Below are 15489 nucleotides of genomic sequence, written 5' to 3' on the forward strand. Positions count from 1 at the left end.
TTTGAAAATTAGTTTTTTATTTTTATTGGCAATTCCATCACTCGTTTCTGATGTGATGCTTCAAAATGCAAAAATAAAAGATACATCTGTCTCTTTTAAAAGTGTTACAGAAAGAACAGTTTGTACATGGAAAAAAAAAACATTTGCTTTCCTATATAAAATACTATATCATATTTAAACAAACTACTAGTGATACTTGTTATGCAGTATAAGAAATGTAACAATTAATTTTACTAAACATTCATTTATATCATGCAGCAAAATTATATACAAGAATAAAACACGATGTTCTTTGGGGAGGAACTCCATCTTTGATCTGAATCTCTCAGTTGAGTAAATAAAGATGAACTTTACTCACTGTGATAAATTCAGATTATGTTTCTTTGCCTTGTTAATCGTTGTCGCTGGTTAGGACAGATTTTGTTGCTTGACCCGTTAATGTTTCATGTTTGGTGAGGATGAAGCTTCACATTTGAAAGTTCTGGATCTGAAGATGAACTACTGTGATTGTTTTTTGTGTGACTGTGTAAAGCAGATGATTGAGTGAAGCTCTTCCCACATGCAGTGCAGTGATACGGTTTCTCTCCAGTGTGGATCCTCTCGTGTCTTTTCTGATGTTCTGACTCACTGAATCTCTTATCGCAGTGTAAACACTTGTAGGGTTTCTCTCCAGTGTGGATCCTCTCGTGTTTGTGTAGAGAAGATGATTGAGTGAAACTCTTCCCACATGCAGTGCAGTGATACGGTTTCTCTCCAGTGTGGATCCTCTCGTGTCTTTTCAGGCTTCGTAAATCCCTGAATATATTGTCGCAGTGTAAACACATGTAAGGTTTCTCTCCAGTGTGGATCATCTCGTGTCTTTTCTGATGTTCTGACTGTTTGAATCTCTTGTCGCAGTGTGAACACTTGTAGGGTTTCTCTCCAGTGTGGACTCTCTGGTGCTGTTTCAATTCTGTAGCTGTAATAAAAGTCTTCTCACACTCAAAGCACAAGTGATTTCTTACACCAGTATGTGTTTTCTGATGATCTTTTAATTTCTGCACACGTGAAAAACTCTTTCCACACAAAGAACATGAATGTGGTTTCTCCTGTGAATGAACTAACATGTGGCTCTTCAGGTTTGAAGCCCACAAAAATGTTTTGCCACATTGATCACATTCATGCAGTTTCTCTCCAGTGTGGATGATCATGTGTTTCTGAAGGGTTCCTTGTTGTGTGAAACTCTTCCCGCACTGATCACATGAGAATGGTTTCTCTCCAGTGTGGATGATCATGTGTTTCTGAAGGTTTCCTTGATGTGTGAAACTCTTCCCACACTGATCACATGTGAACGGTTTCTCTCCAGTGTGGATCCTCATGTGTTCCTGAAGGTTTCCTTGATTTGCAAAACTCTTCCCACACTGATCACATGAGAACGGTTTCTCTCCAGTGTGGATGTTCATGTGTGTCTTAAGGTTCCCTTTATTTGCAAAACTCTTCCCACACTGATCACATGAGAACGGTTTCTCTCCAGTGTGGATCCTCATGTGAACCTTGAGATTCTGTTTGTATGTGAAACTCTTCCCACACTGATCACATGTGAACGGTTTCTCTCCAGTGTGGATCCTCATGTGAACCTTGAGACTCGGTTTGTGTGTGAAACTCTTCCCACACTGACTGCAGGTGAAACGTTTCTTGTCTCTTCTTTTCAGTAAAGAATTACTTTCAGTCTGTGAGTGAGTTTTTTCTCCAGTTTTGACATGATGATGTTTCTCCTCTTCACTCTCCTCCATCAGGCCTGAAACGAAAAAAAAAGTGACATTATAAATAAATCATAAAAATCAGAGAGAAATGTAAGGTGAAAAGACAAAAAGTGAACACGAAATATGCACCAAAGTTATGATCATTTTGATGCCATTTTATAAATCTTTTTCCATGAATGAGTTACATTGATCTTCCAATTATTATTTTTAAAACATTATAGACACAAATCCCATGTTTCTGTGGCAAGAACTATTAAATATATTAGATCAACTGCACAATTATCTAACATAATATTAACATTTAAAAACTATACAATAGTGTTACAGGTCTGACAGTCTCTAAGATTGATATTTAATTTATTTTAATAAGAACGTTTTCTTTTTTTTAAATTTTAAAGCGGTGGTATTATGCCCTTTTCACAAGATGTAAAATAAGTCTCTGATGTCCCCAGAGTGTGTGTGTGAAGTTTCAGCTCAAAATTCCCTACAGATATTTTTATATAGCATGTTAATATTGTCTCTTTTTGAGGGTGAGCAAAAACGTGTCGTTTTCAGTGATGCGCGGGTTGATCCAAAATGAGCGGGTGCCTGCGGTTACGAGTTATCCAAAAATATTTTTAATGATATTCGGGTCGCGGTCGGTCGGTTAGTTTGAAATAAAGATGCCAATTAAACCTTTGTAATTTATATAGTACTAGACACAATGTTCTATGAAATTCATAGGTCTACACTTTATTGGCTGAATAACTGCGCGAGGATGACGCACGAGCTCATCAGAGATGACAGTGGGAAATCCTTATTTACCTTTTGAATGTTGAGCGCGTTATTAACTTTTGACTAAAAGCTGACGCGGGACAAAATGCCCGATTTCCCAACACGTTGAACTGAGCAATGCCATTGTGCAATTTTAATAGGCTACTTTTAAACGCATATAGCTCAGTAATGTCAGTTTTATGTATTTGCTGAGAGGGGGCGGGGGGGATTTCTGTTGGTAAAGTCGGGGGAGAGACGCACACGTCGATTAGACTGGATAAACACATGCAGCATCTTAATTGTTAAGAAAATGAAACGAATTAAATGAATAAATCAAGCCTTTATTACAAAACACTAGGCGATATCATACAGCATTCAGAAAAATGCGCACCCCTAGTTCCTCCGTCTATGGCCCAATGACTACGATGAGCATTTACTATAGCTACTTTAAAAAAACGCGGGTCAGGAAGCGGGTCGGGTACAATATTTTCTTTCTTTTTTTTTGCGGTCCGAGTTGCGGGCGGGTTATTGAAAACGTCGGTCGGGTGCGGGTTGTTTATACATTGACCCGCGCATCACTGGTCGTTTTGTGTCTGTTCCTTTAAATGCAAATGAGCTGCTGCTCCCGGCACAGGGGGCGGAGCTTCAAGAGCTTGTGTGTTAGCAGCTCATATTACCACACACACACACACACGCACTGAAAACTTCAAAAACTTTTAGCCTTTTATGTTCAAACCGGAGTCAGACAATGATGGAGAGACTCGAGAAGAAGTGACAACATGTAGAAGAACAGGACATTTCTGAATGGTTAGTTGATGAATTTATGAAGCTTATGTGTAGTTATCTTCTAGTCATTGATTAGCATATTCTGTCATGATAATCTATAAATCGTGTTCCGGGGGCGGGGTTTATGTAAATTTTAGGGTTGGTGATGTCACTAACCCAGGAGGAAGCTTGTGTAGTTCCTACCAGCCGTTTGTTGTAGTCTTTAAATGACCCTTATTATGATATTTTAAAGTTTCCTAATGTTGTTTTGGAGTCTCTTACAACAGGTTTACATGCATCAAAGGAAAAAAAAAAACGGTTTAATTTTCTCATAATACACATTTGCACATCACCACATTTTCAATGATTCTCAAACGACTCGCTAAATGAATCAATCTCTCTAAATCCCTCCTTTCCGTGAGCTACTCTGCTCTGATTGGCCAGACGGCTCAGTCTGCTGTGATTGGTTTACCGCGTACAGCGCGCGCTTCGAAAACAAAAACTCCCATTGCCATAACAACAACAGCTCTGCGTTTCCTGAGGCTTCCTACACCGTAAACTAAAGACGGTAAACAATGACAATGATTTTAACCATATCAATGCGAGCGCGAGTCCGCTGATGAAACACTAGAAGAACTAGTTATTCAACCCGAACCTCCATCTACACAAGGATATGTTCACCTATCCATCTATTAATGAAACTTTTAACGTTTATCTTACCACTAATTAATATATAGGCAAATATATATTGAAAAACAAAAACAAATGAAAAGATACCAAATATAAACAATGCAAGATTTAAAAAGGAAATTATATACATATTTTTACAAATTGCCAAGAAACAAATAACCCAACTGTTAAACGAGTTGTTTTTGTTTATTGTACTTTAGTTTTTTTTAACTTTTATATGAAACACGGTTAATCACAGGTTAATGAAATAAATGCTGTAATGAAACTTATATTAAGTGGCTTTAAGTACTATGTACTTATTGTGTTCATGTTGTATTGTAAAACACTTTTGCGTCTATTGAGGTGTGATACGGGTAAGGTTAGGGACAGGTGTGCTGGTATGGGTAGGTTTAAGGGTGGGTTAAGGTGTAAGGGAAGGGTCAACTGTGTAATTACAAATGTAATTACATAAATTAATTACACCTGGAATTACATGCTGGAATTTTTTAAAATATAAGTACAATGTAAAAACATGTATGTACACAATAAGTCCATTGTATCAAATTGTTAAAGGTGCTCTAAGCGATCTCGCTGGTTTTTAGGCCAAACATTTTTTTTTTCACATACCGCAAACATCTCCTCACTATCCGCTAGCTGCCTGTCCCCTGAACACACTGTAAAAAAACGCGGTCTCTGCAGAGAGCCCAAGCTCCACAAACAGCAGCAAATCAAACTGAGCAATAAACAGAGCGACCCGCACCACGAAACATAACAAACTGTTCCAGCCAATAACCGACAAGAATGCAGGGTTGCCAACTCTCACGCATCTGGCGTGACTCTCACGCTTTCAGCGTCAATCTCACGATCTCACGCACAGGCAAGAAATGTCACGCCAAAATCCATTTTTCTCCCCTCTCAATCCGTTAATTTTCTATTGATGACTAATGACTAGACCACAGTGTATTAATGACAGGGGAGGAGTTTAGCTGAGCCCACAGCTGTAACATCTGCCGACAACGTTCTCACGGCAGTATTTTCTGATCGTTGATTCGCTGAAAACCTTTGCACGTGATAGGTCAGTTGCGTGTAAGAAGTTCAGAGAGAGTTCGGAGCATAGGTTCGGAGTCGGAGCCACTGATGCGCGTTTGAAAGTTTGGATGACAATCAAGGTAAGCAGAGATAATAAAATAGTGTGCCTTCTCACTACAGACGTAGCCTTGCTTAATCAGTCTGTGTGCCGACTCCCGAGAGTACCGTTGTCCGAGAGCGTGCTCGACAGTGCGCGAGTGAGATCGAGTGTGTCCGAGAGAATAATATAGTTCGTTTAAAAATTAAATATACATTTCCGCATTAGGATGATCTCTGTAGCCTATTGGTATAATCTGCAGCCGCGTTGTAATTAGTTTACATGGTTATAAAATAAACCTCCAAAATAACCTGCAGGGAACGTTCAAATAAAATTTTTGTTTGACCGGTTGTGAACACGTGCGGCAAACACGACTAGAATTTGGCTTAAATATCCTCCTAATAACCAGGGGTGCACATAACTGGTACGCAGGTACGCATGCGCGACAAAAATCAGGAATGCGTAATGCCACTTGTGTTACTACGCGCCTTTGCGTACTTTAAGGGTAACTGTCGCCAAAATGCAACATAGGCAGTGTTCATTTAATTTTTTCACGTTTTAAATGACGACCACGTCAACGAATAAAAACTAGACGGAAATTAGGGAGAGATCCAGTCAGAACTGATTTGCGTTTGTGGTAGATGCGCACATTTGAATTGTAACGTGCTGATCTACCCGGCGCACACGAGTTGGCATGCGCTTGATGCATGTCTCAAATCGTTAAAAAAACGTCTGAATAAGAGAGACGACGCGAAAGAGAGCTTTATTCGGTATGCTTTTCTGTGCGAACACACACACATACGCGACCCGAAGCGTGCAGTCCTGCACATAGACAGCGCGCAAGGACTGAACTGAGCTCTCTTTCGCATCTGAATGGACAAATACACACAACATTATGTCTAAATGTCAGTTTTGGAGAGCATTCACGTAAACACAGTCGGTTATGTCTTTACAGAACGTACAGTGCATCAGTGCAATTGGATCTGCACACTCGGTCTTAAAGTGACAGTGCGTAATAAACCTAATGCCTTCTGTACACTTAATATTGATCAAATAACAAAATAAAAAGAGAAAATTCACTGCTGTTTAATATCTTTAATAAGGATTAATTATATTTAATTTATACAAATAAATATATCTGAACAATCAAATAATACTTTAAATAAATCTTTTCCAAAGGTGTTTTCTATCATTTTAGGTAGTTTTTCCCCCCCACGCTGATGTAAATTTAAGTGTTCGTTTTTTTAATTAGTTTGGTTTTAGTTAGTTATTTTATGCTATAAAAACGGGAATGTGACGTCATGATTGACAGCTGTGGCTACGCTACATTATGGGGTGAGTACCAAACACCATCTCCTGGTACTCACCTGAGTAACTCACTGAAAAAGTTATGTGCACCCCTGCTAATAACCTTATAAAAATAAAACCCCAAGATATTATATTTTATTATTATTTATGTTGGTACATTGTTCACTATTATATTGAGAGCATTTTTTGGTAGTGTATACAATGTTCTATAATAATAATTTGTTATATTTAGTGTCCATTGCATTCATTTAACATATTTAATATTGGGGGTATTTTTTATATATATTTTTTTAAGTAATTAAATTACTTTCCCTGGTAATTAGTTACTTTTGTAACGATGTAACTCAATTACTAACTCAGTTACTTTTTGTGAGAAGTAACTCTAATTACTTTTTAAAAGTAACTTACCCAACATTGCACAAATGTGGATGCTGAGCGAACCTTTTCAGTTATTGGCCTAAACAAGACTGACACCAGGAACAGACTTGTCACTTGATGGCACCCTGTCATCAATGACAATGAAAATGAGCAGCCCTGAACCCTGCTTCAGATACGAGCTCCTGCAGAGGTAGTGAAGCAGGCCAAACTGCCACTGTGGCACAACATCACCTCTATCTTTTTTTAAAATAGTGCAATCAATAAATTAATTGTACATTTTGAAAAAGCGTTCCCATTCCATTATACATTTTTTTTGCATAAATATGGGTTTATATTAAAGCTGCAGTCCGTCGTTTTTCCTCTTTGTCGCCATCTCTGTTAGAAATCTGCAATTGCAGTTATTCGCGGAATTATTAACTGTGCGTGGGTAGTAAATCGGCATGAAACAGCGCGGATGAACACAATGTATTGAGGCTGCCGCGTCGCTGTGGATACTGTAACGTTACTGAGGTCAGCAATCTCAGAGTATACTTTTTGAAAGTGTCAACATTAGAATTTTCTTTGGAAAATGTCATCTGAACAAGTAAGTAACATTCACTTTTGTTCTGACCAAATTCGGGGGGTGGGGGAAGCATTGCAGTAGCTATATCATGCTGATTAAATCTAACGATTGCTTATATCACGTCAAAACGTGAAAAATATATTTTTTCTGTAGCCACTCTGAAGTCCGAAGTCTTTGGGTTTTACAACTGGTGAATCTCCAGTTGTCACTGGTGATTGTCGCTTTAAACTTTCGGGATCCGCCATACCAAGTGCTAAGCTAAATCTCCACCTCCATCATCCACACACGCTAGCCGGGGACTCCTTCTCTATGTGTACAGAAGTGACGTAATGACGCAAAGACATGCTCGAAATTCCCGCGGAAATCCACCAGTACCACTGGAATTAAAATCATTATTACAAGCTTACCGTTTTGAAACGAGGTAAGGCAAGCAGATCGTTTTGAACACTGGCTGGTTACGTTTTTTTTCAAAAATGTCTTTTTTGATATTTTTAAACCCAAAAAAGTGCCGGACTGCAGCTTTAAGTAAACAAGGACTGACATTTTTAAAATTAGGGTTACCAAAAATTGTCTTCTCGCGCACTGAAATTTTACAGTCTCACTCCAGCCAAAGTCCCGAAGTTGGCAACCCTGAGAATGATGTGGGGTGGGGTTTGGGGGGTTATTGCGTGGATGAGGAGGAGGGTCTAGCTAGCCTCCGTTTTGTTTGATAATAATTCAAATATCAACAAGAGGTTACGCCAACAACCGAGATCGCTTAGAGCACCTTTAATTTCGATGTTAGTACATAGTACTTAAAGCCACTTAATATAAAGTGGGACCAACTTACCTATATCTTGCAGATGTCACAAGCTGATCACCACAGTATCTGATCGTGTCGTTTGCTCAAGTCTGTTGACAATAAAATGAGCTTAATGTGGCAGTTTACAGATCTGAAGACATCCGCATAATGAATGAGGGGAAAACAGGATCTATTGACATGAAATAAAGAGGCTTTTCAGCTGCTCTGATAATAGATGAGCCATAGACTATCAACACTCATTCAACAAGCCATTCAGGATCAGCAGATCAATAACACACTTTATTATAATTATTTGCTGCTATAAACAGATTGTTTGAGTCAGATCTTTGCTGAAAGCCAACAAAAGTGCTCTAATATTATTATTTCTCAAATTATACAGAAAAAAGCAGCAATACAAAAGACAGACACTAATGACGCCCATCTTTATCAACTTCGCTAGCATCATACAGTTTTGTATATGAAGATAAATAAAAACCGCTTATTTTATAGTCTATTATAAAGTGTTTATAGTCAGCAGACACAATTAGCGCCGAACTCGATGAAAACCATCAGGAAATGTGCCCGTAAATGATATTTAAACTGTGTAAAGAGTATTTTACTATTACGTGAAGTGGAGTGAACGGTTTACCTCAGAAGTCTCGACACTGAAGGAGCGCGCGCTTGTGATGACGTCATCGCCGAAAGGCAAAATCAACCGCATATATGGGCGTTTCTTCAACTACGGGCACTTTTAGCCTTGTAAAGTTGAATAAAAAAAATGTGTTCAAAGGTCACGCAACACAGTCTCATAAGTTTAAATAATTTGTCTAGTTTTAAGGCCTGTAAGTGGACAAACTTAGATTACAAGAGAAATTGTAAATATTTTAATTTTTTTCCGACCTGCAATGAACAAATGTCATTTCCACCACATCTCAATATACAGCTTTTATTTAAAAATAGAATAACTTATTCCACTCAAGAATGGTCTAAGATAATTTTTGTAACTAGTTTTATCAGTTTTTCCACAATGTACAACAATTATACATTTGTCAATGAGATAAATTAACTGCCCTAAGGACCAAACGCTGAACTGTACACCTTCCACACTCTTAAAGTTAATATTGGTTTGGGCAAGAGCTTATTAGAAAATAAATAAATAGAATTTTTATATTAAGTAGAGCATGATCTCATAAATTGTGGATACATTTTTAATGTGTAATGAGAACTTTTTTAATATTTAAAAAAAGTGTGTGTGGTGATGGAAATGACAGGGCGGTGGTGGAAATGACAGGGTGTTGTGGAAATGACAATTAATTAACGTGAATGTATAAAAACAGTAGAGATATTTATTAGAAATTTTTTTTAACTCATCACACTCATTAAACTCGATTCACAAAGTCATTAAACATAACCACCGGTTTTAGTGTACAGCTGAGTTTGATGTATAAAACTGATTTTTCCCACAGATGAATGGTTACAGTGCATACTTAAATAAAAATAGATAAAAATTAAATCAATTAATATTAAAGTAATATAATAAAATAAAAAAATCATAATCCATCCATCCAACCATCTTCTTCCGCTTATCTGGGGGCCGGGTCGCGGGGGCAGCAGTCTAAGCAGAGATGCCCAGACTTCCCTCTCCCTAGCCACTTCCTCTAGCTCTTCCGGGGGGACACCGAGGCGTTCCCAGGCCAGCCGGGAAACATAGTCCCGGGAAGGCGTCCAGGAGTCATCCGGAACAGATGCCCGAGCCACCTCAGCTGACCCCTCTCGATGTGGAGGAGCAGCGGCTCTACTCTGAGCTCCTCCCGAGTGACCGAGCTCCTCACCCTATCTCTAAGTGAATGCCTAGCCACCCTGCGGAGAAGGCTTATTTCGGCCGCCTGTATCCGGGATCTTGTCCTTTCGGTCATGACCCCCGGTAAATGAGAGCTTCGCCTCGCAGCTCAGCTCCTTTTTCACCACGACAGACCGGTACATCGACCGCATTACTGCAGCAGCTGCACCGATCCGTCTGTCAATCTCCTGTTCCATCCTTCCCTCACTCGTGAACAAGACCCCAAGATACTTGAACTCCTCCACTTGAGGCAGGAACTCTCCACCAACCTGAAGTGGGCAAGCCACCCTTTACCGACTGAGGACCATGGCCTCAGATTTGGAGTTGCTTATTCTCATCCCAGCCGCTTCACACTCAGCTACAAACCGTCTCAGTGCACGCTGAAGGTCCTGGTCTGATGAGGCCAACACGACAACATCATCCATCATCCATACAAAAAGCAGAGACGAAATCGTGTTGTCCCCAAACCCGACACCCTCCGGCCCCTGCCTGCACCTAGAAATTCTGTCCATAAAAATTATGAACAGAACTGGTGACAAAGGGCAGCCCTGTCGGAGTCCAACATGCACCGGGAACAAGTCTGACTTACTGCCGCCAATGCGAACCAATAATTAATTATAATTTGTTACATTTATATAGCGCTTTTTCTGAGACCTCAAAGCGCTTTACATAGAAGGGGGAATCTCCTCAACCACCACCAATGTGCAGCTCCACTTGATGATGCGACGGCAGCCATATTGCGCCAGAACGCCCACCACACACCAGCTTACTGGTGGAGAGGAGACAGTGATAAAGCCAATCAGTGTATGAGGATGATTAGGAGGCCATGATGGACAGAGGCCACTGGGCATATTTTGGCCAGGACACCGGAGTTACACCCCTACTCTTTTTCAAAGGACATCCTGGGATTTTTAATGACCACAGAGAGTCAGGACCTCGGTTTAACGACTCATCCGAAGAACGGCACTCTTTGACAGTACAGTGTCCCCGTCACTACACTGGGGTGTTAGGACCTACACAGACCACAGGGTGAGCGCCCCCTGCTGGCCTCACTAACACCTCTACCAGCAGCAACCTGTTTTTTCTCAGTAGGTCTCCCATCCATGTACTAACCAGGCTCAGCCCTGCTTAGCGCCAGTGGGCAACCTGTCTTGGGCTACAGGGTGATATGGTTGCTGGAACCAAGCTCTATGCGAACCAAGCTCCTGCTCCAGTCGTACAGGGTCGTACAACAGCCCTTAGCAAAGGGCCCCGGACCCCATACTCTCAGAGCACCCTCCACAGGACGCCACGAGGGACACAGTCGAATGCCTTCTCCAAATCCACAAAGCACATGTGGATTGGTTGGGCAAATTCCCATGAACCCTCCAGCACCCTGGAGAGGGTATAGAGCTGGTCCAGTGTTTCACGACCGGGATGAAAAACCTTACTGTTCCCCCTGTAGTTGAACACACCCTCCAGTCCCCCTTCTTGAAAAGAGGGATCACCACCCTAGTCTGCCAGTCCAGAGGTACTGTCCCCAAACACCCCGCGATGTTGCAGAGGCGTGTCAGCCAAGACAGCCGCACAACATCCAGAGACTTGAGGTACTCAGGGCGGATCTCATCCACCCCCGGTTCCTTGCCCCCGAAGAGTTTCTTGACTACCTCGGTGACTTCAGCTTGGGTGATTGACGAGTCCACCTCCGAGCCCTCGGCCTCTGCTTCCTCAATGGAAGACATGTCGGTGGGATTGAGGAGATCCTCTAAGTATTCCTTCCACCGTTCGACGATATCCCCAGTTGAGGTCAACAGCTGCCCACCTCCACTGTAAACAGTGTTGGTAGGGCACTGCTTCCCTCTCCTGAGGCGCCGGACGCTTTGCCAGAATCTCTTCGAGGCCAACCGGTAGTCCTTCTCCATGGCCTCACCGAACTCCTCCCAGGGGCATATAGCCCCGGACAACATAGCTCCTACGATCATTCGGGTACTCAAACCCCTCCACCACTATAAGGTGGCAGTTCAAGGAGGAGGGGGATATATATATAATATCATAATATAAATATAAAAAGTATTGTAATACATTATAATATAATCAATCAATTGTACTTTGTAACCATAAATGTAATTTCCACCACATGCTGTCATTTCCACCACAGAGGGCAGTGTGATGGAAATGACTGTGGTGGAAATTACATTTCTGTATTTTTTTGTGAAAAAAATGGAAGATAGCTTCACTGATTAGCTTTGAATTAATACTAGCATTTCATGTATGCAAAATACTCTTATTTAACTTAAAATTTGTAACTTTTTAAAAACACCCTTGAAGGTACAGCATGTTTGGAAATGACGTAGAATAAAAATATAAACTGATCAAGCAATATTTACCTTGATTTTTCTTCTTATGTTCTTGATGAAAAATTTAATTGCCTCCATGTCCAACATGTGCTCTGATGTCACTGAACATTTCCATAGAAACCACCTAAACAATCTTTCACAAAAACTTTTTAAAGGGACATTACAGTGTTGTGGTGGAAATGACACCAATACTGTGGGACAGCTATATTTTGTATAAAAAGTCATATTGATAGTGGTCTCACATTAAATATTATAATGTATTTTAATTATTCTACTAGTGCTTCATTTAGGTATATTCATAGTTACCAGATAATTCATATTTTTAAACTGTATTTTCATTGTTGAAGTTAAAAAGTCTGGGTGTGGGACAAGGAGAAAACAGTGATTTTGGCACCTATAAGGAGGTTGAAAAGTATGAAAAAATTATAATAGAAAGGTGGTAAAAAGTTTTTAAGGTTGTTTTATTGTTAGTTTGACAAAGAAAGAGGAATTTGTCCAAAATTATATGTATTTTTAAAAATATGACCAAAGTACATAAAAGTGCCCGTAGTCTAAGAATCACCCATATATAAGTCCAAAGTTTATATATATATATATATAGCTATAAACTTTGGAATGATAAATTCAATATAAAAATAGATCTCTCTTCTAGTTTATAAATATACAAAATATTATATTAGTTAGACAACGTAATAAACTCAAATGTAATTTATTATATAGCAGCACCAGAGATGTAGACGGGCTCTGGCAGCACTCAATCCGGACCCGCTTATTTCAAGAGCACTAATTGTGTGGATTAAAAGTGTGAATTTCGTACTTTGATAAACGCTTGTTTCATGTTTTTTTTTTAATGTATTTTTGGAGATGTGTTGGCGCAGCCATTTTCGTGAATTATAACCGGTTATTTTACTAAAATATACGGAGGAAAAAACACACAGACATCACTCGGCATTCTGTTAGACCGGAACCAAATTTATTTACATATATCCATTTATGGATAGCAGGTCACATACACGTGACATAAGCAGTATGAGGGCACACATCACAAACTTCAACACCCCCACTTGTTCTCATACTGTGCAGTTTTCCATTATAACAACAAAACACATGAACAGTCTTGTTTTTCTCTTTTGCTGCATTTACATGCCAAACATAAAACTCCTGAACTTTTCAAGTTTAAACTTTGTTACTGGTTTAGTCATAGCATCAGCTACCATTTCTTCCGTGGGGCAATACTCAATTGTTACTTTTCCATCACTGAGTGCTGATCGAATGAAATGATACTTTATATCTACATGCTTACATCTTTGTCGACACACTGGGTTCTTCGACAGAGCAATGGCACCCTGGTTATCTTCAAAGATATGTACTGGCTCAAACAAACAATCATTATCCAAGCTGTTCAACAACTGTACAAGATACATGCTTTCCTGTGTTGTTGCGGCCAGTGCCATGTACTCAGCTTCACATGTAGACAAAGCAACTGTGGGCTGTTTCTTTGACTTCCAGGAAATCAGAGGACCGTTTTGAGTAAGACTAAAACAATATCCTGTCGTACTCCGCCTGTCATTTAGATCTGATGCCCAATCAGCATCACTGAATGCCACAAGTCTAAGATTTTCCTCACTTTTCTTGTAACATAGCTCATGATCAATTGTACCCTTTAAGTACCTCATCACATGTTTCACTGTAGCCCAGTGTTGTTCATTTGGATCAGACAGATATTGAGAGAGTTTACTGACAATCCAACTTAGATCAGGTCTAGTACATGTCATCAGATAGATCAAACTACCCACTGCCTCACGATACCTTTTAGGATCAACAGGATCGTCATCACTGTTGTAGTCAAGCTTTTGCTCACATGGTGTTGATCTGGGTTTACAGTCTGACATATTGAATCTCTCTAGTACCTTTAAAATGTACCTTTTCTGATTCATTTTCACAAATCCTTCATCCTGATGAAAATCAATCCCTAGGAAATATTTGAGTTTTCCCAGATCTTTCATTTTGAATTTTGCTGTCAGCATCTTTTTCACAGAAATCAGTAAATCATTGTTACTGGCGGCAATTATCAGATCATCAACCCAGATAACTACAATCACTTTCTCCTTTTTGGTTTGTTTACTGTACACACAGTGATCAGCTGAATTCTGGACAAAATCATTTTCACTGAGGTAGTCGTGTAACATTTTGTTCCAGTTTCTACCTGACTGCTTTAAACCATACAGTGACTTGTTCAACTTACAGACCAGTTTATCACCTATGTCTGACTTCACTTCAAAACCTTCTGGCTGCTCCATGTAAATCTCACAGTCAATTGGAGCATGCAGATATGCAGTTTTTACATCCATCTGGTGGAGATCAAGATCATATTTTGCTGCCATTTGCATTAAGGCACGAACTGAAGTGATATTTGCTGTTGGTGAGAAGGTCTCTTTGTAATCTACCCCCATTACTTGACTATAGCCTTTTGCTACATATCTGGCCTTGTACGCCTCAGTCTCATCTGCATTGTTTTTGACAGCGTAGACCCATCTACCCCCCACTGCACGTTTACCTTCAGGTAGCGTAGTTAGAGTAAATGTTTCATTTTCCTTAAGGGAATCCATTTCCTCTTTCATGGCCCTATCCCACATCTGTGACTCACTTGAACTCATAGCATCCTTGAATGTTTGTGGTACGTCTCGTACTCTGTAACAGAAGTCCACATTGGTCAGAATATGATCATCACATTCAACATCAGAAACATAATCTGACAAATATTGAGGAGCTCTCCTGTTTCTCTTAGGGTAACGCGTACTGTGATCATCTACTTCTGTCTGAGAACCACCCTGACCTCTAGTCTCATTCTGAGGTTTATGAGTCTCTTCTGAGGTCTGATCGGTCACATTTTCTTTTGACTGGGAGGATACATATCTTTCCCCATGGAAATTATCATCTGACATTGAAATGTCAGTCTGTGTCTGGTGTTCAGTAACACGTTTCGTTACAAATCTCACAAGCCTGTGCTTGAGAACTTTTCCTGTGTTTGGGTAATATACCAGGTATGCAGGGCTGTTTTTGTCATACCCTACAAAGATTCCCTTTTCACACCGTGCATCTAATTTCTTTTTGTCCTGCTTGTATGCGTAACATACGGAACCAAAAACTCTCATTTTAGAAAGATCAGGTTTCCTCCCTGTCAGTGCACAGTATGGGGTTTGCCGTATTCTGCCATTGTAGCACCTGT

The 15489-nt window shown here is 39.9% G+C and overlaps 1 protein-coding gene across 1 annotated transcript; it reads right to left on the reverse strand.

Annotated features, from left to right (window-relative positions):
* LOC306988160 (uncharacterized protein) lies at positions 1-8781 on the reverse strand. Its single transcript, XM_079592945.1, has 3 exons — positions 8734-8781; positions 8133-8194; positions 1-1777 (listed from the first exon to the last, which is right to left on the reverse strand). Exon 3 carries the CDS (start codon positions 1770-1772, stop codon positions 444-446), a length of 1329 nt encoding a protein of 442 aa, XP_079449071.1. The 5' UTR covers positions 1773-1777; positions 8133-8194; positions 8734-8781; the 3' UTR covers positions 1-443.
* Between the last annotated feature and the right edge of the window lie 6708 nt (positions 8782-15489).

This window comes from Phoxinus phoxinus (genome assembly GCF_949152265.1).
Source record: "Phoxinus phoxinus genome assembly, chromosome: 20".
Lineage (NCBI taxonomy): Eukaryota > Metazoa > Chordata > Actinopteri > Cypriniformes > Leuciscidae > Phoxinus > Phoxinus phoxinus.